This window comes from Trachypithecus francoisi, unplaced genomic scaffold (assembly GCF_009764315.1).
Source record: "Trachypithecus francoisi isolate TF-2019V2 unplaced genomic scaffold, Tfra_2.0 Lachesis_group11, whole genome shotgun sequence".
NCBI lineage: Eukaryota > Metazoa > Chordata > Mammalia > Primates > Cercopithecidae > Trachypithecus > Trachypithecus francoisi.
The window spans coordinates 24724836-24749832 of record NW_022681456.1 but is presented as its reverse complement, the minus strand read 5'-3'; the positions used below and the strand labels follow the sequence as shown (position 1 = coordinate 24749832).

The 24997-nt window shown below is 52.8% G+C and overlaps 1 protein-coding gene across 13 annotated transcripts in view; it reads right to left on the bottom strand.

Moving 5' to 3' along the window:
* Window positions 1-10906: 10906 nt before the first annotated feature.
* Window positions 10907-24997, bottom strand: part of LOC117089454 (transmembrane protein 119) — a 46003-nt gene continuing 31912 nt past the window's right edge. For 11 of the 13 annotated variants that reach the window (XM_033220736.1, XM_033220740.1, XM_033220743.1 and 8 more), the window contains one exon: window positions 10907-13452. In XM_033220736.1, coding sequence (XP_033076627.1) covers window positions 12587-13452 — 866 coding nt within the window. In that variant the 3' untranslated portion in view covers window positions 10907-12586. Of the gene's footprint in view, window positions 13453-19718; window positions 19871-21509; window positions 22722-24997 lie in introns of those variants that run through there. The other 2 variants (XM_033220746.1, XM_033220747.1) reach the window with 2 other exon arrangements.

Sequence of the window (24997 nt, the reverse complement as noted above, 5' to 3'; positions counted from 1 at the left end):
CCTCTTCCTCCACCTTCACCATCACCTCTACCATCACCACCACTACCACCACCATTAACACCATTACCACAACGATCACCATGACCACCTCTTCCACCATTACCACCTACACCACCACTACTATCACAACCACCATCTCCACCTCCGCCTCTTCCTCCACCTCTACTACCAACACTTCTGCCATCACCATCACCACCACCTCCATCATCACCTCCACCATCACCACCTCCACAACCACCATCATTACTATCTCCACCTCCACTACCACTGTCTCCCTCGCCTTCATCATCACTACCTCCACCTCCACCACCACCACAGCCAGCACTCTATTGAATTAGACGTTTTAGTGATTATAACAAGGCACATAAAAATATAAATGAAGTGAAGAGTATAGAAAGGAAGTGGTAAATCTTCCTTTCTGTGGATGCTTCGATCATCTACCTAGAGACCATTCTTGAATGAGCACTGGACAGAGTCAGGTGACCTGGACTAGAGACTGGCCTTGGCCGTGACCTTTCTGGGCAACTTGAGTCTCAGTTTCCCATCCATAGCTTGAGTGGAGGGACTAGAACAACTGTCTGCAAACTATGCTTCACTGAGCCTGAGGCCCCTATGGGGGCAAAGGGAAGTGAGCCTGGGTATCCCATCCCTTTCAAGGGTTTAGCTCTACTTTCATTTGACTTACATGTTAGGATTCCTTTATTTGAACAAAGGGTTCTGTGCCTCAAAAAAGTTCAAAATCACTGGATACACAACCAATGCAAGTATAGACCACAGACAGAAACAGGTAATTCACTGGGGAGAAGCCAGAGAAGCCAGAGCTCCATAAGAGAAAGGCCCCTGGCCGGGTGTGGTGGCTCACGCCTATAATCCCAGCACCTTGGGAGGCCAAGACAGGAGGATCACTTGAGCTCAGGAGTTTGAGACCAGTCTGGGTAACATAGCAAGACCCCCATCTCTACTAAAAAGAAAAAAGTATTAGCCAAGCATGATGGCATGCATCTGTGGTCCCAGCTACTCCGAGGGAGGCTAAGATGAGAGGATCACTTGGGCCTGGGAGATCGAGGTTGCAGTGAGCTGTGATTGCACCACTGCACTCCAACCTGGGGTGACAGAGCAAGGCCCTATCTCAAACAAACAAACAAAAAGAGTCAAAGCCCTGAGCCTCTCACTGGATGAGATGACTGTTTCTTCAACCCCGCTACACTGATGGGCACATGGGTGCTTTGCTTTTTTTTTTCACTTATTCTTTTTTTTTTTTTTTTTTAAGATGGAGTCTTGCACTGTTGCCCAGGTTGGAGTGCAGTGGTGTGATCTCAGTTCACTGCAGCCTCCACCTCCCAGGTTCAAGAGATTCTCCTCCCTCAGCCTCCCAAGTAGCCGGGATTACAGGGTCCTGCCACCACACCCGTCTAATTATTGTATTCTTAGTAGAAATGGGGTTTCAACATGTTGGCCAAGCTGGTCTTGAACTCCTGACCTCAAGTGATCCTCTCACCTTGGCCTCGCAGAGTGCTGGGATAGCAGGAGAGAGCCACTGCACCCAGCCTAGCCCTTTCTTTTCACTTATTCTGAACAACACTGGCATGAACATCCTTGTGTGCCCATCTTAGCATCCAAGCACAAGTATTTTTGCAGGCAAGTTCCAGAAAAGAATTTCTGGGTCAAAAGGCAGCACATTTACAACACTAGGTGGATGCAGCCATGTGACTCTCCAAGAAAGACATTTATCTCCATCCCAGTCTGCTCCAAACCAGACAGCACAAAGAATCAGATCTGAACAAGGACAAGATGTTCTTATCTTATGAGAGGTCATGGGAAGAATTCAAGAGTGTTTCTAACTGGCTCCTCAATAGCTGGCCCAGTCCTCCAGCCAGAGCTCTGCTGCAGGCCAGAATGTGGGGAAACTGGCCTTTGGCCCACCCTGCTTGACTTAGGCTATATAGCAGAAAGAACTTCCGGAGAGTCAGGGATTGTGAGATCGTGGAGAAAGGACCAAAGGAACTAGGTTTCTCCTAGGAGTCTCTTAAAATAGCGGGTGGGCAGAGGAGTTGATCTCTCTGGGATGGATTAAAGTGAGGAAAGAGTCCAGTTTCTCCTGAGACTTTGTGCAAGAATTGAGTGATTTTTTTTTTTTTTTTTAAGATAGGGTCCCACTCTATTGTCAGGCTAGAGCGCAGTGGCACAATCACAGCTCACTGCAGCCTCAACTTCCCGGGCTCAAGTGATTCTCCCACCTCAGCCTACTGACTAACGGGACTACAGGCATGCGCTACCATGCCCAGCTAATTTTTGTATTTTTTGTAGAGATGGGGTCTTGTCACGTTGCCCAGGGTGGGCTCGAACTCCTGGACTCAAGCAATCTGCCTGCCTCAGCCTCTCAAAGTGCTGGGATTACAGCCCTGAGCCATCATGCCTGGCCCAATTCTTTTTATTTAGGGAAAAATGCCACCCTGTATCTCCTTTTCCTCCAGCGCTAACCATAATACTGCCCTGGAACACAGGGTTTGGGACTCATCAGCTCCCTGAAATCCAGCACAAGCCTCATTCTTCCCTTTCTCTGTCTAGCTGTGGTCCAGAAAGGGCAAGCAACCCTTTCTGTGCCAGGTGGCACAGCCAAGGAGGGGGCAGGGCCAGACCTCCACCCTGGGGCTCCCAACCGAGGGCCAGGACCTGCCCAGGGACCCCGCCCACTCCCCACCTTCATGTGGGCTTCTGGAGAGCCCCAGGGCTGCGGTCCTGGACTCCAGACTCCGTGGACACTCAGCACCTCCCGCATGCAGCGCCTGGAGCAGGAATAAGAGTATGAGTCCAGCAGGCCTGACGTGGTCATGCACCAGCCACGAGCCCCCAGCCAGGCCACTTCAGCTGCCGTGGGCTTCCCGCACTGTAAGATGGGGATAAACAGCAGCCCATTGGGTCATCCTTCGCGGTGCTAGGATGCTACACGACCCACCAGCTTGGGTTCTCCTCCCGGGCTGGGTGCGGACATATGCAGTTTGTGAACAGATAAGAAGGGCTCAGCTCAGCGGAGGCGTTTGTGGTCAAAGCCTCCGGGCGGACCTCAAGGGACGCAGTCCCTGGCAGCTGTGAAGACATCTGCTGCTGCCAACTGAGCTGTGGGGCCACTCAGACGTTGGATACATTAGCCGTGGGCCCCATCCCCCATTCATTCATTCATGCATACATGCATGCATTCATTCGTTCATGGGATTGCAGCCACGGTGGAGCAGTGGTTAGTGCTACAGGGTCCAACAACCTCAAAAGGTTCAAAGCTGGGCGCAGGCACTTTCTGGCTGTGTGACCTTGGGCATGCCACTTCACCTCTCTGAGCTTCCGCACCTTCCTCTGTAGAAGGTGGATAACAGCGGTGCTTCCCGCAGCTTTGTGAGGACCCGAGGTATAGAAACTGCTTAGTGCCATGCCTGGTGCACAGAAGTGATAGAAGTGATAGAAATCCTAACGGTGAGATTTAAACGCTGAGGAAGGACAGAGGCAGGAGGTATGGGGGTCGAGTGGGTTTCCCTGAGCCCCTCATATCACAGCCACCCTCTGGAGGCAGGAGCAGAGGAGATATCCAACACCTTTGATGCCACGCATCCCCTGCATCCCCTCTGCTCCTAGTTTGAGAGCCCAGCCTTGAAGAGGGCATAGCATTCCCTTCTCAACATTTATTGAGCATCTACTGGGTACCTAGCTCCACACTGGACTCTAAGCAGCAGGGCTCAGAGGAGGAGCCACCCAGTCTCACCGATCAGAACTGCCCGAGGGAGGCAGCGTGCTAGTTAGAGCTTCCTGAGGGCAGGGCCAGCAGGGATCATTGGAACTGCCCTTATTCCATCCTGGGCCCTGGGCCACACACCCCACCAGCATTTTCTCCTTGGGGCCCCCAACAGGGTAGGACCTCAGGACCAGGTGAAGTCCTGAGGCTCCAAGAGGAGGCCCAAGTTGCTCCACATCACAGCCTGGATGTGGAACTCTAAGGCTGGGATTTGAACCCAACTCTCCTGGGAGGTGAGTCAGACACCTTGCGCTCTTCCCCCACTGGGCCTGGAGGACGTTGCTACCTAGGGTGCATGCTGACAAGTTTATATAGATGGGAACAAAACAGAGAGAAGGAGGAAGTTCCAGGTCACCTGGTCATTAACCCAGCTGGATCCCCCTTCTCTTTCTGCCCAGAAATAACCCTGGCGCCTGCCCCAGACCAGCCCTAGCCTCTGGGCTCCCCCACACTTGTCACCTGCTGCATCTCCAGCTACACTGGCCCAGACAACATCTAAGCCACACCCCAGAGGAAGACAGGGAACAGCTGAGGCATGACCCCTCACCTCACTGGATGCACAGCCCCTGCAGAGGCATGCATGGATTGGAGGGCTTTTTTGCCACCCAGAGGGTAGAGGGAACCTGTCTCTTCTCTGGCCACATCCTCCACCCCTCCCTGGGGTCTGCAGGTCTTCCCTGGCTCCTGGCCCTGCTCTGGCGTCTCCAGCACTTCCACTGCCCTCCCCCCTGTGAAAAGATGTTAAGACGTAAAGTTTCAAGCATCTGAGAATACTGATCTTATGATTCTGAAGCTTCTAAACTAGACCTGGAAAGAAAAGGTGACTCTAGAACAGCCGGCTGTTTAGAGATAGGTTTCCCCTTTGCCCTTCTGCGGGCACTGCACTTCACAGTTCGCAGCTAGCCACACCTCACACTCCCACAGGGAGCCCATTCCAAGCACTTTAAGTAAATGAACTCAAATCTCACCTCACCTACACTCCAAGGTAGGTACCACCATTATGGCCATTTCACAGATCAGGAAATGCAGGCCCATAGGGGTTAAGTGACTTCTCCAGGAGAGATGGTAGAACGAGGATTCCAGCCTAGGGCATCTGAAACCCTGCACCCCTAACCACCACACACACTTCTGGGAACATTTGTAAAGTGCACCCATATTTCTTAGCCTCACTGTATTCTGCGGGGAGAGGAGAGGCAGGGCAGGGGCTGTGGCCCCAGTGCCCTTCTACCTCCCTCTGCCCTTTGCTGTCTGTAATCTTTGCCCCCTGTGATCCCCGGAGGGAGAAGAAAAAGAATGCAATCCACATCCCTCCTCTTCCCCCTCCAGCTCTGCCGGTTGGGCCTGACTCCCCAAACTCTAAGGGAGAGGCTGCAGGTGGTCACCCCCAAGTCTGGACTCTCCAGCCTCCCAGGGCACTCCCAGGTATCACTACAGGGCCCCAGTGGGTGGTAGACATCCCAGGGGCCTCTGGCATCAGTGTCCCTGGCCAGAGTGGATTTAAGAGCAGGGCTGTTATTTGCTTTGCAGCTGCTGCCATAAACCCTGGACGCCCCTGGGGAGAGGGAGCAGCTGCCGGGAAACCTCCCGGGCCCTGGAGCCATCACCAAATCCCTGCTGCTATTTCTGAGCAGCCAAAGGAATTCTGAAATTAAAACCTCCTGAAAAAATGGCAATTCCTCGTCCCACTCCAGACAGATGAAGATACTTCTCCCAAAATAGATGAAGAATCAAGGAGGAAGCAGTGCAGAGCTGGACACAGCTCAAGACTTGCCACAAGAGACCTGATTCCTGCCCAGCTCTGCCCCACCCGAGCCCCTGTCTGGTTCTCACATGCCCACCTATAAAATAAAGGGCTGGGATCTTCAACTTTAGTACATCAGAATCTCCTGCAGACCTAAAACAGCACTCGGGGGTCCAAGTGATGCTGACGCCCTCTGAACCTTAGAAGTTTCCCTAAAGTCACTTTCAGCTCTCACATCCCCACTCTTTAAGGTTCAACACTCCAACTACTGGCTGTGTGATGTTGGATGAGTCACCTGACCCCTCTGAGCCTCCACTGAGCCTCCATTCTTCTCATCTGTATAATGGAGAGAAAGAATGATCAGCTCATCTTGAAGGTTGTGAGGAAAAACATCAAATAACATTAGTAGTTCATAGCAACTTTCTTTGTAATATCCCCAAACTGGAAACCATCCAAATGTCCATTAGCAGGTGAATGGATAAATAACTTGTGGTACGTCCATGCGACAGAGTGCTACTCAGCAATGAAAAGGAGTGAGATATTGATACATACAAAAATATGAATACATCTCAAAACATTTATGCAGAGTGAAAGAAGCCAGGCAGAAAAGACAACACACATTGTATGTTTCCGTTTGTAGAAAATTCCAGAAAAATTAAAACCATTCATAGTGACAGAAAGCAAATCAATAGTTGCCTGGTCATTAGGGGAGGGAGGAAAGATGAAAAGGAAGAGTAAGGAAGGATTATGTAGGGGTACCAAGGAACTTCTGGAGGTGATGGAATGTGCATTATTTTGATTGTGATGACGGTTCTAGTGTAAACATATGTCAAAAATCATCAAAATGTACACTTTTTTGTTGTTGTTGTTGTTGTTTGCTTTTGAGACGTAGTCTCACTCTGTCACCAGGCTGGAGCGCAGTGGCGCAATTTCGGCTCACTGCAACCTCCGCCTCCTGGGTTCAAACTATTCTCCTGCCCCACCCTCTTGAGTAGCTGGGACTACAGGCATGCACCACCACGCACAGCTGATTTTTGTATTTTAGTAGAGACGGGGTTTCACCATGTTGGCCAGGATGGTCTCGATCTCCTGACCTCATGATCCACCTGCCTCGGCCTCCCAAAGTGCTGGGATTACAGGCATGAGCCACTGCGCCCAGTTGGGTTTTTCGTTTGTTTCTTTTTTGTTTTTTGTTTTTTTGAGACAAGATCTCGCTCTGTCATCCATGCTGGAGTGCAGTGGTGCAGTCACAGTTCACTGCAGCCTCAACCTCCTGGACTCAAGTGATCCTCCCATCTCAGCCTCCCAAGTAGTTGGGACTACACACGCGCCACCATGCAAGCTAATTTTTGGGTTTTTTTTTTTTTTTTTTTTTTTGTAGAGACGAGGTTTCACCATGTTGCCCAGGCTAGTCTCAAACTCCAGGTCTCAAGGGATCCTCACACCTCAGCCTCCGAAATCGCTGGCATTATAGGCATAGCCATCAGCATCCGGCCCTGGTTAATTTAATTTTTTTTTTTTTTTTTGGTAGTGAGGGGGTTGGGGGGGCGGTCTCACTACATTGCTGGGCTGGTCTCGAATGCCTGGCCTCAAGTGATCCTCCTGCTTTGACCTCCTAAGGTGCTGGGATTACGGGCATGAGCCACTGGGCCTGGCCAAATTGTACACTTTAAATATATGCATTTTATTCTGTGTCAGTTAACCCTCTGTAAAGCTGTTAAAAATATTATTGGCAAAGCACCAGCCATGTGCATAATAGCCCTTTTACAAATGGCAGCTATTTCTGTTACTAATCACTGTAGCTGCGTCTAGATCATTCTTTGATTAATTTTCATCTGTTCCACTAGAATACAACTTCAGGTCTATTTTGCTAACACTGTGTTCCCAATACCCAGCACATAGTAGGTGCTTATGAAATAGTCATGGTTGGAAATCAGAGAAGCTATGAACTTGCTACTTTCTCCTGGGCCACCTCAGAACCCAGAGGGTTAATTAATCCCAACAGGAGTAGATTGGATGATTCTAGGCCTGTGTGAATGAGAACCAGGACAGGCATGACCCACAGTCAACACCCCGGGGAGAAGGACGGGGGGGCCGAAAAAGGGACACAGGACCAATGATGAAACACACGCCCCACTGCACCGATAGTGGAGGGCGTGGCCTTCAGATCACAGATACGTTCTAAAATGAGGCAGCTGAACAGCCTTGAGGAACCAGACAGACCTGGGTTCGAATCCCAGCTTTGCTGGGCTGTGTGACCTCAGGAAAGTCACTGCAAGTCTCTGAGCCTCAATTTCTTCATCTGTGCAATATGGGTACTGATATTGCCCAGCTCTCTGTGGGGAATGCAGTGAGGGTTAAATATGGTTAGGGATGTATGGTACATTGATTCATATGACCCCCTTCGGCCTTACACACTTGTACACATATACACACAGAACCCCTACTGTGTGCCAGGAACCATGCCAAGCGCAAGAGAGGCAGTCGTGGGCCAACCCCCAGGCCTCTCTCCTTGTGGACTTTGCATCTTGGCAGTAACAATTGCTCAGCTGTATCCTCAGAGACTCTGATGTCATTGGTCTAGGTGGGGTCTGGGAGCCAGTATTTTAATTTTTTAATTTTTTAATTTTTTAATTTTAATGGGATCTCACCATGTTACCCAGACTGGTCTCAGAATCATGAGCCCAAGCAATCCTCCTGCCTCAACTTTCCAAAGTACTAGAATTACAGACGTAAGCCAGCATACCCTGCCTAGATGTCAACTTTTTTTTTGAGACAGAGTCTCTCTGTCACTGAGGCTGGAGTGCAGTGATGCGATTATGGCTCACTGCAGCCTCAACCTCCTGGGCTCAGTCAATCCTCCTAACTTAGCCTCCCAAATAGCTGGGATCAAAGGTGCCCACCACCACTCCTGGATATATATTATTATTACTATTTTAAAGACAGGGTCTCCCTATGTTGCCCAGGCTGGTCTCGAACTCCTGGTACAAGTGATCCTCCCGTCTTGGCCTCCCAAAGTGCTGGGATTATAGGTGTGAGCCACCTAGCACCTGGCTAGGAGCCAGCATTTTGTTAAACTCCCAGGTCATCCCGACGTGTAGGTGAAGACCTCTGCTACCTGGGATAGGGTCATTCCGTCTTTACGCAAGTGAAAACGGAGGCCCAGAGAGGTGAGGCAACTTGCCCAAGGCTCCACAGCTAAGAAAGAGTGGAGCTGGGACTGAACCCAGACAAGGTGACCACGGGACCAGAACCACCTTAAACATCACAAGAGGGTTAAAGACTATGTGCCCAGCAGAGATGTGCCCACTGCCCGATCTCACTCTCACCTTCGACTTGATCCCAGCCAGGGAACGCCCAGCACTCCTGGGTTGATCAGAGCAGAGCAAGGGGCTGGGAAGGAGTCCCACTTCCAACCAGTGGCCCTTTAGCACCCCCAGCACCCACACAGTTGACCAGAATCCCCCATCTCTACCCTGAGCTGGGGTTGAGGCCTTGGGGTAGTTTTGCTGCTCCTCCCCCTCCCCCTTTAGAATGACAGCAGGCCTGGCTTGGGGACAGACTCACAGGCTGGGGGCAGCTGTGCCGTTTTACAAGCCCAGAGACAGTGGGGGACTGTTCAGGCCCTGGCAGACTCCTCAGCCCCTGAGAACAGTGGAACCCTCTCCCCCAGCCTCAAACCCAAATCTCCCCCAATCCTGTTTACCCCCCGGCAACTACCATCTCCCTCTATGGCTCAGTGTTCACTGGTGCCCAGTCAGATGTGTGCCCATAAAATGCCCCTTCTAGGTAACCCCATAGCAGATGTAAGAGCAGATGGGAGTGGCTTTAAGCAGGAGAGGAGCCCTGCTGTCTCCTTCCCAAGAGATTCATTCATTCATTCATTCATTCTTCAAAGAAGCATTAGAGCCCAGTGGAGAATTCAGACGCTGGGATCAGATTGCTGGGCTGGAATCCTGGCTCTGGGACCTGGGCAGCCGACATCATCACCTCTCTGGGCCTCAGTTTCCACATCTGTGACATGAGAATAATAACAGTGCCCACCTCAGAGGGCTGCAAGACTCAACGAGTTAATGATGCCAAGTACTGAGAGCAGGGCCTGGCACATAACAGGGGCTCATTAATTGGAAGCCATTATTATCACTGAGCCAAGGGACTGTGGAGGGGGGCCGGTATCAGGGAAGGCTCCCAGGAGGAAGGGACATCTAGGCCAGAAGCTAAAGGATGAGGGGGAGTTAGCAAGGTGGCAAGGAGTTGGGAGGGGTGGAAAGGTGTCATAGGCAGAAGGAACAGCAGCTGTAAAAGCTCAGAGGTGAACTGCTCTGGTGCTCGGGACACCTCCTTCATCCACCCCCCACCAACCTTGGGGTTCACAGGCTCTGGCTGAGGTCACGAACTCCATGTCCTCTAGAGGGTCCTGCTGAGCCTTAGTGGAAGGCTGCAGACTGGAGCCGCTGATCGGGGAGCTCACCCCCGCCTGCTCCCCCAGGGTCTCTAACGACTGCTTCTATTTTACTAGATTTTTGTGTATTCAAGCGAAGCTTCATGCACTTCCCAGTCACAACACCTAAGACATCTGGGAACAAGAAGAAATCACAGCCTGTGACACCCAGAGAAGTTGAACGATTTGGTCAGAGCCACGCAGCACACACAGGTATTCCTCTTCCACCCTCCCGCTGTTCTTGGCAGGCCTGGCTGGGCTGAGAAAGGGAGGGCCCTTCCCCACTGAGTGAGACAGAGGCCATTGTGTGTTATGAAACCCAAACCTCAGGGGCCCCCTCCGGGTGGAGGTGGGGTCGGTGGAGGGGAGGGGCTGCGGGGGATGGCCCACTGCCCCCCAACCCCAGGGACCCAGCACATGCTCCCAGCCCCAGCCACATCTGGATTCCAGCTGGCAGCTCCTGAGGCCCAGGGTGCGGGGAAGAAGTCGCTGCAGGAACTTGCCATCAAAGACCAAGAGGAGGTTGGTGGGTAGGGAGACAAAAGGCAAAGGCCGACTGCAGGGCCAGGGCTGCCTCCTACCCCCAATCCCAGCCAAGGGTGCGGTGAGGGGGGCATTGTCCATGAGACCCGTCCCAGTCCTCCACCACCTGCAGGGGAGACAGAGAGGTGAGTGACTCTCCCATGGCCACAGTAAGTGCAGAGCTGGGCCTAGAACCTGGGTCTGCGTGGCCACAAGTCCAGAGCTGGTGCTCCACCCCTGGGGACATGAGTTCCAGCCCATTCCTCAGGAGCACTGGTCTTTTCTTTCTTTCCCACATCAATCTGTCCCTTCAGCCTCCAGGGCTGGGCTGATGTGTCTCCCCAGAAAGTTGTCCCCATCCCCATGCAAGAGCCCCTCCCCAGCAGCCTCACCCTCCCAGCCCCCAGAAAACCAGTGAGACTTCAGGCCAGAATAAAGGTTTATTGTGCTGGTGCATTATATCTCAGCACCCAGAGAGCTGTGCAGAGGTTGGGGGAGCCCCAGATGGAGGGATGAGGGAGAGGACCCCCCACCAGAGCCTCCCTGAAGCAGGACGGAGCCCAGGCTCCCTGTCGAGGACTGACAAATATTGTGGACACAGGCTGCCAGACAATGTGTGAGCGACGGGGGTTGGCCAGGGACCCCCTGCTCCAGGCTGGGCGTCAGAAACCCTCCCCCAGCCCCTCGGACTCCCCCAGGGTGGAGGTCCATTGAAACACAGGCCCCCAGCTTCTAGGCTGCTTTGGAGGCCAGGTAGGAAGAGTTCCATTCGTTCACCTCATCCCAGCAGCAGTAGTGGGATGAGAAGCTCACCCCCAGGGAGGGGGTGCTTGGGGAGGGCTTGAGAGGGTTTAAATGCCCTACACCCCACATCCCTAATCCTGGACCAACCAGAAACAGGGGGGCACCTTCAGGAAAATTAAAAGCAGTATTTTCCAGAGTGGGTGCTGCAGGATTTTACCCTGTAGCTGTTTTAAAAAGTAGTTTGGGCCAGGTGGTTCGCGCCTGTAATCCCAGCACTTTGGGAGGCCGAGGCAGGTGGATCACCTGAAGGTCAGGAGTTCCAGACCAGCCTGGCCAACATGGTGAAGCCCCGTCTCTACTAAAAACACAAAAATTAGCCAGGCGTAGTGGTGGGCACCTGTAATCCCAGCTACTGAGGCAGGAGAATCGCTTGAACCTGGGAGTTGGAGGTTGCAGTGAACCAAGATTGCACCACTGCATTCCAGTCTCGGTGACAGAGCGAGACTCTGTCTCAAAAAAAAAAAGAAAAGAAAAAAAAAATCTTGCTTCGAAGAGTGCCTCAGGGAATCCAGTTTAGGAAATGCTCATTTAGGGACCTGTTGCAATGTGTGCAGGGGTCCTCTCACAGAAGTGTCCTAATTAACCACGCCCACTTCTGCTGCTGTAGCTCTGAACACAGGCAGAATAACACTAAAATATTCAGGATTGAAAAGACACAAGAGGGGGATCCTTTGCAGTTCCAAAATATTGCTTCACGCCAGGCTGCATGTTGCCTTACGAACGCTGGGCACCTCAGCGTCTCTCATCCAAACTCTTCCAAAACTCCCACTTATTCTTTGCTCCCTTGATGGAAAAGCAGTGATGTTTGCCCCAGGAATGACCTGTGACATGATTCCCAGTTGATGTGGCTGATATAGTGGACTGTTTTTTGTTTTTGTAGAGATGGGGTGTCTCGCAATGTTGCCAGGGCTGGTTTTGAACTCCTGGTCTCAAGCGACGTCTGGACTTGGCCTCCCAAAATGCTGGGATTACAGGCATGAGCCTCCGCACCCAGCCTCGAGGGATGTTTTATCCTGGCTGTCACAGGGACACATGTCCTCCCTCACCTTGTCAGGGGAGCTGTGCTTTAGGATGTAGCCCTTTGAGGCTGCAGAGGTGAAGGATGATGGCACTTGGTGAGATTCCTCCGGGGGACTGGCATTTCTGCCTGCTGTAGAATCAGCACATGCTGGGATTGGCACCACAAGGTGGCCAAGGAGGGAGTGTCAGGAAGCAGTCAGGGCTGAAGGTCTTTTCAGGCCCAGGGAGGTGACCACTTGGGGCCCCGACAGTCAGGGCTGGCAGCCCGGGAGGACTATTAGACACTAGGGTGGACGCTGCTGCAAGCACAGGGACTTTCGGGGGGATGCACTGGTCCCTGGGCTTCCTGGGCTAACAAGAGAGACCCTTCCAGCTCCCCTTGGCCCTCACCGGCCACCAGAACCCCCTCAGGCACCCCTGAACACAGCTCCTCCTGCGCCTCTGGTGTCTTCACTGGGACCCCATGTCCCTGGACTTCCTGGTCCCCCTCCTGGCTGCCCTTCTCCTCTTCCTCCGCCCCCCTGCCCTCCACCATCCTGGCTCCCTCCCCACCGCCCAGTGCTGCCCTGGTGGGGGACTTGAGGTTCTGGGTGGCGGCCAAGATGTCGGCCTGGAGCTGCCGGGATGAATCCAGGGCTTCCTCGGGCCGGCTGTCGGGGGCTCTGTCAGGGACCTCACTGAAGGCCCGGGGGCCCCCAGCCCGGTCACTCTGGTCCACGTACTTCTTCTTGGGGAAGGATGATGGGTAATAGGCCGAGGCCTTGTGCTTCTGCCGGGTGATGACAGCGGCACAGACGATGAACATCAGCAGAAAGGCCAGGGAGCCCACCACAGCAATCAGCATCACGTACTGGCGGAAGAAGTCCACGATCCCATCCAGGAAGTTGGTAGGGGGTGACGGGCCCCCCAGGCGTGTGGGCTGGGGCCCCATTGATGTGGGGCTGAGGGCCGGGGTCCAGGGTGGCGGGAAGCTCGGGGAGGAGGCGGACGAGCCCTCGGCCTCCCCACTACCTGCCATGTCCTCCAGGAACGCGGCCTTCAGGGGCACAGAGCGGGTGTCGGTAGTGGGCACAGACCCCAGGAGCAGCAACAGAGTGATGAGGAGGCTGGGGGCTGCCGCTGAAACCATGGTGCCCCCAGGACCTGTGAGACAGGAGGGAGGAGAGAAGTCATGGCGGGACCTAGAGTGTCAGGATTCAGAAACAGGCTCACCAGCCCCCAGGAGGAACAGGGAGCATGAAACACCTTCCTGCAAGTCCCTTCCATTCCCAGGGCCTGAGCCCCGCTGGTTCAGGTGTGGGGTACAGATGTGCTCCCCCACTTCCCTGGAGGTCCCAGAGGGCAGAGGCTGAATCTTATTCATCTTGGCCTCCTCAGGGTTTGGCCCCATATCTGGTATACAGTAAGTGCTCAATAAACATACCCCGATTGACTTGGCTGAATTAATAATGATAACTTACACTTCCGTGGCTTTATGTGTCAGCCACTATTTTAAGTTTCTTACATGGAATTTCTCAATGAATCCTGATCACTGCCCAGTGTGGGAGGTTCTATGATTAGGCCCATTTTGCAGATGAAAAAACTGAGGCTGAGAGGGACATGATGACTTGCCAGGGAAGAGCTGGGTCTGGATCCAAGCAGAAAGGGAGAAATGATGGCAGGGCGGAGTAAGTAAGAAACCGAGTGAGTGACTGAGGTTGCTGAGTGATACTTCACCCCCTACCCACAACCCTGGGACCCTTCCCTCCAGCCCCTAGCCCCTCTGTGGTCCTGTTCCCCTCAGGGTCTCGACCCCATGCACTGGGCAGCCAAAGTGGCTCCACACAGTCACATCCTAGTGGTTCAGGGGCTTTCTCAAACCTTCCCCCAGCCCAGCTCTACCTTATTCTGCAAAAGATTCCTAGCTGGGCGAGCACAGTGGCTCACACCTATACTCCCAGGACTTTGGGAGGCTGAGGTGGGCCGATCACCTGAGATCAGGAGTTTGAGACCAGCCTGGCCAACATGGTGAAACCCCATCTCTACTAAAAATACAAAAATCAGCTGGGCATGGTGTCATGCCCCTGTAATCCCACCTACTCAGGAGGCGAGGCAGGAAAATCACTTGAACCCTGGAGGCGGATACAGTGAGCCGAGATTGCACTACTGCACACTCCAGCATGGGTGACAGAGCGAGAACCTATCTCAAGAAAAAGAAAAAAGAAAAAAAATTCCTAGGGTTTGAAGCCTCCAGGTCTCTGAGCTAGGCAGTGGTCATGGATGCCAGGGACATGCATGGACAGCCCCGTGGCTGCCCTCACCCCCAGGCTCCAAGCAGGAGCCAGGATGGGCCCCAGGGTGGAGAAGTACTGGTTCCCAAAACAAAGCTGAGCTGCGGATGCGCCCCACCCCCACTAGATGGGAACCAGATGAGCCAGGGGCTTCCCTGCCCTGATGGAAGGCTGCTCCCGGGTGAACCCCAAGACCCCACCTGGCCCAGACAGCCCAGCTGATGAATTAATTCCTCATAGCCAGAGTTGACAGAGGAGCTGAGTTTCAAAACACTAACTCTCCCCGCCAATGTGGGCTGGGGGCTCCCAGCTGCTCAGACAAACCCAGGCACAATTCACTGTGCTATCCTCTGAGAACCTCTGCCCGGCCCAGCAGAGGGCTCAGGTCCCCGAAGCTGGCTTGGGTCTAGAAGCTCCAACACAGAAAAGCCTTAGGATCTCCTATCCTGAGGCCTGAGGGGACTGAGGTGGAGAGACAGAGGCCCAGAGAAGGCAAAGGGCAGGCCTGGGGTCACACAGCAAGTTCTGGGCTGGAGGTGGAAGTCAGGTTCCCAAGGCCTTGGCTGTGGTCACATCTCCAGCACCTGGGCCTCAGAACCTGCTTGGTGAAGCAGAGGACGCTACCTTCCCCACAAGTACCGTGAGGATTCCGAAGGTGAGGTAGGAACCAGGGTGGGCCATTTAGGGGCTTGTTCCAGGTCACCTGAGGCTTCTCCGTGACATGGCTTTCATTGAAATTAATTGCATCAGCTGGGTGTGGTGGCTCATGCCTGTAATCCCAGCACTTTGGGAGGCTAAGGTGGGAGGATCACCTGAACTCAGCCTGGTCAACATGGCAAAATTCTGTCTCTACTAAAAACACCAAAAATTAGCCAGGCATAGTGGTGCACACTCGCGGCCCCAGGTACCCAGGAGGCTGAGGTGGGAGAATCGCCTGAGCCCGGGAAGTTGAGGCTGCAGTGAGCAGAGTTGGCGCTGCACTCCAGCCTGAGTGACAGAGCAAGAACCTGTCAAAAAAAAAAAAGAAAGAAAGAAAGAAAGAAAGAAAGAAAGAAAACAAAAAACAAAAAAAGAAATTAATTGTGCTGATGTAAATGTGAATAAACTGGCTTAGATGACAAAAAAAAATTTAAAAATAATTCCAGGACATAAAAAGAGGCAAAAGTGGCCAGGCGTGGTGGCTCACACTTGTAATCCCAGCACTTTGGGAGGCTGAGGCTGGAGGATTGATTGAGGACAGGAGTTTGGGCAACATAGTAAGACTCCATCTCTACAAAAAAAATAAAAAGTGAGCCAGGCCTGGTGGTGTATGCCTATAGTCCCAGCTACTTGGGAGGATCATGTGAGCCCAGGAGTTCAAGACCAGCCTGGGCAACATAAGGAAACCTCCGTCTCTATGAAATACATTAAATTATTTCAATTTTTAAAAAAAGAGACAAAGCTTCTCGGGGACTCATTTTAAATGAGCTGGTCGCCCATGCTTTCCTCACGGGTACTCATCTACGCCCTCTTCATGCCTTTAATCCTACAGGAGCCCTGCGGCAGCTTCATTCTTTCCATTTTACAGATGAGGAAACAGAGGTTCAGAGACAGACAGTTACTTCCCCAAGGACACACAGATGGTGAGTAGCTGAGCTGAGATCCGAACCTTCCTCTGTCTGATCCCAGGAGTTTACATGCACATTCACACACACCACACTCACATTCATACACAGCCATACACACACATGCACACTCACCACACACACAACCATTCACACATGCCACACACTCACACACACACCCATATACACACATGCACAGACTACACATGCAATCATACACACATGCACACACACCACACATAACCATGCACACACATGCCACACACTCACACACCCATATACACACATGCACAGACTACACACGCAATCATACACACACATGCACACACCCCACATAACCATGCACACACGCCACACACTCACACACCCATATACACACATGCACACATACCACACACACAACCATTCACACATGCCACACACTCACACACACACCCATATACACACATGCACAGACTACACACGCAATCATACACACACATGCACACACACCACACATACAACGATGCACACACATGCCACACACTCACACACCCATATACACACATGCACACACACCACACATAACCATGCACACACATGCCACACACTCACACACCCATATACACACATGCACACACACCACACATAACCATGCACACACATGCCACACACTCACACACCCATATACACACATGCACACACACCACACATAACCATGCACACACATGCCACACACTCACACACCCATATACACACATGCACACACACCACACATAACCATGCACACACATGCCACACACTCACACACCCATATACACACATGCACACACACCACACATAACCATGCACACATGCCACACACTCACACACCCATATACACACATGCACAGACTACACACGCAATCATACACACACATGCACACACACCCCACACACAACCATGCACACACATGCCACACACTCACACACCCATATACACACATGCACAGACTACACACGCAATCATACACACACATGCACACACACCCCACACACAACCATGCACACACATGCCACACACTCACACACCCATATACACACATGCACAGACTACACACGCAATCATACACACACATGCACACACACCCCACACACAACCATGCACACACGCCACACATACTCATATACACCCCACACACGACCACGCACACACATGCTGCACACATACACCCCTAAACACACATTCACATACTACACACAATCATACACACATGCACACACCACATACACATGCATACACTCCACATACACACAACCATACACACCACACACACACCTACACTACCACACACACCTGCACACATCACACACTCTGAGCCAGGAATGGCTTGTTCCCGCTGGTGGACATCACTGTCAGATGCTAAATGAGGAAGGGACCCCTGCCCTCTCTGGCACCCGTTAGCAAAGGCTCCTACAGACAACCTTGAGCTTTGGGGTCTGTGACCCGCCAGTCACCTCCCTGACTCCCACCCCCAGTCAAGCCCAGGAGACAGCTTTCATGGCAACAACTACCACTTCTCACTGCAGAGGGCAGCTGGGACCAGTGGTGTCTGGAGACCCACTCAAGTTCTGGCTGGGTGGGTTCCCATCTGTAAGTTGGGAAAGGGTGACCACAGGTAGCACCTCTCAGAGCTGTTAGGGACACATGAGACAACTTTCAGGGAGTGCCTGATGCGGAGTAGCTGAGCCCCGAGGAAAGATGGTGTCTGGGGTAGCTGAATTCCTTCCCTAGCGGAGCTCCAGGTTCAGCCAACAATTTCCCACCCTGAGCCGACGAATGAGCACCATCACCGGATGGGAACATGCGCTTACTGTCTGCTCCAGCCACCGCCCAGGGAAAGACCAACCTTTTCACCCCGTTCAGTGAGACCTCCTCAGCTCTGGCCGCCGAGGAATGCGGAACCAAACACACACATGCACACACATACACATACGCATGCACACATATACCTACACACACATATACATGCAGCACACACACACACGAAGTCGGAGACAGAGGGCAAGAAAGGAGAACACGCAAACTGCCACTGGCTCTTTAAGGCTGAGACCCTGACTCTCAGAGTCCCTTGTACCCCACAACCCCTTCTGGCTTCCAGGGAAAGGTGGGGGCAACATGTGGAGGACCCAGCCCCACCTGCAGCCAGCAGAGCCTCAAAAAAGATGGCTGTGTGGCCCTGGATGGCCCCTGCCCTCTCCGGGCCTCAGTTTCCCATCTGTGAAATGAAGCACTGTCCTGGACAACTCTGAAGTCATCATTCTGCCTGCCAGGTACCTCCTACCTCCCCACTGGACCCTAATTTTTTCAAGGACTCAGAATCTCACAGGCCATTAGGAGCTGGGGTCAGGCCCAATGCTTCTTGCTTCACCCTAGAGGCAACTCAGGTCCAGAGACTGGAAACAGCCTGCCCAGGTCACAGCAAGTCAGGGGTGAGCCTGGCAGATCCCTGGACAGAGAAGTCTGTCTTGGTATATCCCAGAGGAGGTAACTTCCCGGCTATGTGTCCTTGGGCTGAGCATGTCACCTCTCTGAGCCTGTTTCCATATCTGTATGATGGGGATAAGAGCCACCTCCCTGGACTGCTGTTAGGACAAGATGCGGCTGTGCCTGGCGCATAGTGGGTGCCAATTAGCATGTACCACGTGATTGCCCAGGACTCCCCGCCTGGAGACATGTCAGACAGGGCTGGCGGTGTGTAAGTGTGACAAATGCCCTAAGACGGTCCTGAGTATGTGGAGGAGTGCAGATCCACCCCTGAGGCCTGGGGACCCCAAGACTTGAAGGTAGGGGGCCGGGGGCTGCCCCACCCCCACCCAGAGACTGGTGGCCTTTGGGGGAGGGGTGGCCCTTGGAAACCTGGCTTCAATTAGTGGCCTTGTGCCGGGGAGGAGGTTCTGGTTGGAGCGCTGCACAAGCCCCCGACCCCAAGGCCAGCCGAGGACAGGGACCTGGGCCCCTGGAGGTCTGGATGGGCACAGCTCCCCTCCACACACACACACACACAGACACAGACACACACAGCAGCAGCATGGACACACAGTATAAAGACACACAACACAGGCACACCGACTCACACAGCACCAAGACACCCGACAGCGCTCTCATGGCCCATGCACACAATACACAGAGAACACACACGGACACACAACACATACACATACACAACCCCCTGACACACAGCCGATCCCCGCACACAGGACAATACCATCCACATCACCCTCACACGGATCCTGGAAGCAACAGCCTGGCATCCACTTGCAGAGAAGTGGGAGCAACACGCCCCCTACACCAAGGCCCCAGCTGCACACACACAACACTCTGGCCCACCCCGGCCCACCCCAGCACCGCACATGGGACTCAGATTCCACCACACTCGTGCATACCACACCAAACACACACTCAAAGCCCACACACACTCAGAGAGGTCCCCCACAGTGCCCCGACAGTCCCCAGTCCCTAAGCTCCAAGACAGCCCCAGGCTCTCAGGACAGAGGAGAGGACCCCAGGACTCACCAGTTCCTTGGTGCACAGGACTGGGTGCTCCCGCCGAATGGAGCGAGAGCGGGGGGCGCCTGGGCTGGGAGAGATAGTCCGTGCTGGTGCCCGGGGCTGCTCTGGGCTGGCGCCTGCCCGCCCTCCCTCCTCCCGTCCCTCCTCCCGTCCCTCCTCCTTCCTCCCTTCCCGGCTGGGCCGCAGGGCCAGCTTGATTTCATTAAGAGGGTTTGGGGTGGGGACAGGGGGAGGGGAGGGGCTACTCTCGGGCCACACGCAATCCCACCCTTGCTCACACTCCCGCTCTGGGGAAGACCAGATGCGGCACTTCCTCCCTGACCTCGGGTCCCCAGGGCAGGCTGACACAGACAGACAGACAGACAGACAAGGCTGTCCTGCAGCGCTCCCCCAGACAGCGAACTGGGGTTCTGCCCACCCTGCTCCCCAATACCCTCCAAAGGGGACAAGGTCAGGAAGGTTCAGAGACCTCTGGAAGCGGGAAGGAAAATTCCCCGTCCTTGTGTGGCTCAGGCTTCCAGGCTCAGGGTGCAGCGTGGCAGCTGGGATTAGTTTTAGAGAGAGGCCTGATGGTGGGTCTGAGCCTGAGACACGGAGCCCAGCTCTGCCCTTCCCTCTCCAGACCTCAGTTTCCCATTTGTAGGGATGGGTGGGAAGCTTTCTGGGCTACCTCTGACTCTGATGTTCTGGGATCTGTGGCCTCACAATGTCCCCAAATGGTAGTAGCTTGAATAGGAGTTGGAGCCCCATTTCACAGAAGGGGAAAGTGAGGCAGGGTGAGTTCTAATGATTCAAGCAGGGTTCTGAGGTGACTTGGAACCAGGACGTCTGGCTGACCTGAGGAGTCCTGTGGATTAGCAGCCCCTTGCATTAATTCATTAATTCATTCATTCATTCCTGCGTTCATCCAGCAAGTGCTCAAGGAATGCCTGTAGCAGGCCACACACTGTGCTAAACAGGTTCCAGAGGCGAATCAGGCACAGCCCAGCCTTGGGGAACTCACAGACTCCCAGGGAGAAGGACACAGAGGTAAATTACTTTTTTACCAAACAGAAAGGGATCAGGTCAAGGGCTCAGAGAACCCCAAGACAGAGAGATGGATCACCCAAGGGAAAGAGGCAGGAAGCCATCCTGGAGGGTATGCCTGTGAATGAGTAGAAGCGGGCAAAGCAGGCCCTGGAAAGGCATTCTGCATGGAAGGACTGGCGTAGGTAAAGGTGTGGTGGCTGGGAATGCCACCACGCACAAGCCACTGCAATTAGATTAGGCTGGAGCATGGACCAAAGAGAGGATCACGTAGTAAGGGTCGGAGACATTGACAGGAGCTAGGCTAAAGTCCTGGAAGGTCATCCAGGAGGCAACAGGGAGCCAGTGAAGGTTTGGAACAGGGGAGTGCATGAAGGATGACTGTGTGCACTGTGAGTAGGAACCAAACCTAGATTATCATTGTTCCCTGCAATGGTCCCAGCAGCCCTCACTCACCCCCAGAAAACTGGGACAGTCATTTGCTTGGGAAATAAAATTAGAGACTTTCCCATCTTCTCTGGAAATCACCCCAAACCCTGCATCTTAGACGGAACAGGGGACCATCCACCAATAAACGCACATACACATTCACGCACACACATGTCCCCGGGGCAAGTGACCACCCACAGACATGTTGTAGCAGCCGCACCCACTTTAAGGTGGCCAGGGGTGTTCCAGGCCTACCTGACCTATCTTAGACCAGACATGGGATAGGCAGGGGCAGCCAAACCTCCCCCAGGGCCCCCCAGCAGGGGAAGAAGACCTTACCCAACATTTTGAGGGCTGCAGTCTGGGGACCCTGGGATGTCGAGGAGCAGGGACACAACCAACCCAAATAGAGCCTGCTCCCTGCACAGGTGGCCCCGGAGGCCCAGCCTGAGGGAACCTCCTCTTCCCCTCGTTCTGTGCTTCTCCCTCCTGGGCAGAGCATCCCACTGAAGGAGGGGTGGTCAGGGTTGGAGACATTGGCAGGAGCTGGGCTAAAGTCTTGGAAGGTCACCTAGGAGGCAATAGAGAGTCAGTGAGGGTTTGGAGGGCTTGTTCTGGGATCTGTGGCCTCACAATGCCCCCAGTGATAGTAGCTTGAATAGGAGCCGGAGCCCCATGTCACAGAGGGGGAAAGTGAGGCAGGTGAGTTCTGATGGTTCAAGCAGGGTTCTGAGGTGAGTCAGTGGCAGGCCCTGGAGCCAGGATGCCTGGTTGACCTAAGGAGTCCTCCAGATTAGCAGCCCCTTACATTCATTCATTCATTCATCCATCCAGCAAGAGGCAGACAGACCCACTTCAAATCCTGCCTCCACCATGTCCTGCCCCACATGGAGCCTCTGTTTCCTCCTCTGTAAAAATGGAGATGGAGACTCCCTACTATTTGGAAGCTGGAGAGGGAAGGCAGAGGAGCTAGGGAGCATGCACATGCTCAGCGATGTCAAAAGCACAGGCCAAGGCCAAGGGTATGAGTTCTCTGTTGCTGCTGTAACAAATGACCACAGATTAGAGGCCAGAAGCCACTCACATTCGTGGTCTTACAATTCTTATGGTCAAGGTTCCCAAACAGGCCTCGTGAAGCTAAAAATGAAAGTGTCAACAGGGCTTGCGTTCATTCTGGAGTCTTTGAGGGAGAATCTGTTTCTTTACCTTTTCAAGATTCTAGAAGCTGCTGGCATTCCTTGGGTCTTAGGCTTCTTCCTCCACCTTCCTGGCCAGTGGTAGCAGGCAGGGTCCTTTTCATACCACTGTCTCTCTTCTGGTTCCCTTTCCCACGATAAAGGACCCTAGTGATGACATTGGCCCCACCCTGATGAGCCAGGATAATCTCCCTATGAGGCTTAATTTAACCACATCTGCAAATCCCTATTGCCAAATAAGGTGTGACACACTCAGCTGGGTGCAGTGGCTCACACCTGTAACCCTAGCTACTCAGGAGGCTGAGTGGGAGGATTAGTTGAGGCTAGGAGTTCAAGATCAGCCTGGACAATCTAGTGAGACACTGTCTCTAAAAATTTTTTACATTACCTAGGTGTGGCACATCCCTATGGTCCCAGCTACTCGGGAGGCTGAGGTGGGAGTATTGCTTGAGCCCAGCAGTTCAAGGCTGCAGTGTGAGCTATGATTGTGACACTGCACTCCAGCCTGGGTGACAGAGCACAACCTTGAATCCAAAAAAAAAAAAAGATAACATACTTCCAGGTTCCAGGGATTAGGCTGTGGGCATCTTTATGGGGAGGGCATTATTCTGACTGCCACCCCAGGTTGAATATTATATTACTGGCTCCCTATATGGCTGGAATCATCCACCCGCAAAGCACTGGGTTTTCTCCCCCAGCACCGTGCCTCAAACACAGTGGGCCCTTTATGTCTTGTGGGGAACTGAATGAATGCAGGAAGCCCATTTGGTAAACACAGAAACTGAGGTTTGTGGTGGTGCAACCTGCCCAGAATGAGTTAGCATGTTGGGAGGTCCGAGCCCTTTTCTTCTGCCCCAGTGCCCGTGTCAGAAAATCTGGAAATGGGACCACCCCCCTCCCAAGGGGCCCGTTCCCCAAAATAGGGCTCCTACTCCCTCTGTCCTGTTGAAGTGCTTTACCACCATGTCAACATACCATACATCACACACCACACATCACATAGCACACACATGCACACACACACACACAGGCTGTCCTTAAACTGAGCATCCCTACCCACAATCTGAGGACAGAACAATGACAGTGTCAGTCACTGATCAGAGGCAAAAAAGGAGCCTGGAGTCCCAGTCCCAGCTCAGGCAAAAACTATGGGCAACGGAGCAAATTACTGCCTTTCTCTGGGCCGCAGCTAAATGTGGGGTTAGACTAGATGCTCGGCACAAGCCTGCCAGCACTAAGACTCCAATGCTCTAGTACACTAATTTCATTCATTCTACAAATATTTCTTTTTTTATGTCAATATATTTTAATATTTCTTTCTTTTTTTTTTTTTTTTGAGACAAGGTCTCACTCTGCCACCCAGGCTGCAGTGCAGTGGTGCAATCACAGCTTACTGCGGCCTCGACCTCCTGGGCTCAGTCAATCCTCCCACCTCAGCTTCCCAGGTAGCTAAGATTACAGGCATGAGCCACCGCACCCAGCCAATGTAGTTTTAAATTTCTAAAAAAAATTTGTGGACACATGGCCGGGCATGGTGGCTCACGCCTGTAATCCCAACACTTTGGGAGGCCGAGCCCGGCGGATCACGAGGTCAGGAGATCGAGACCATCCTGGCTAACAGGGTGAAACCCCGTCTCTACTAAAAAAAAAAATACAAAAAAATTAGCCGGGTACGGTGGTGGGCGCCTGTAGTCCCAGCTACTCAGGAGGCTGAGGTGGGTGAATGGCGTGAACCCGGGAGGCAGAGCTTGCAGTGAGCAGAGATTGCGCCACTGCACTCCAGCCTGGGTGACTGAGTGAGACTCCATCTCAAAAAAAATTTTTTTTAATTTAAAAAAATTTATGGACACATAATAGTTGTACACATGTATACAAATATTTATTTTGACCTTGACTGCACACAGGCCAAGGTTAGGCCCTGGGAGGCAGTGATGGACAAACAGAGGTACAGAGTTTACAGAGTAGCAGAAAAACTTGCAATGAGTAAGTAAACAAACAAATGAATATCTAACTGCAAAGTGGGCTAAGAGTTGGAAGCGGTAGTTCAGGGCCCAAAAGAGCACTTGTCTGGGAGGCTGGTCTGGCCCTGAGCCTTATAGGGGCCTCCATGAAGAGGTGACAGTAGAACTGCTCTTGAAGATGAGAAGGAGGCATTTAGAAAGGCAAGGACGCAAGAGGGTGCCCAGTCACCATCAGTGCGTGCAAAGGTCCTGAGGTGGGCGGCAGTGCAGCACCTTCCAGGCAGCTCTTGAAGATTGTCATTGCAAGAGTCCAGGAGCCAGGTCTTCAGGCACCAGGAGCTCAGCCTGTTTTGTGAACTACCATAACTTTGCATCCAGGACAGTGCCTGGAACACCGTGGGTGCTCCATAAATGCTTGTTGACTGTGTGAATGACTGCTCTGACCTCCACGCTTGCATTTTCTTTTTTTTTTTTTAAATTATACTTTAAGTTCTAGGGTGCATGTTCACAACATGCAGGTTTGTTACATATGTATACCAACACCGCATGTTCTCACTCATAGGTGGGAATTGAACAAAGAGAAGGAACACTTGGACACAGGGTGGGGAACATCACACACGCTTGCATTTTCAGGTTTACACCAAATAGCGCTCTGAGGGTTCGCTCCAGC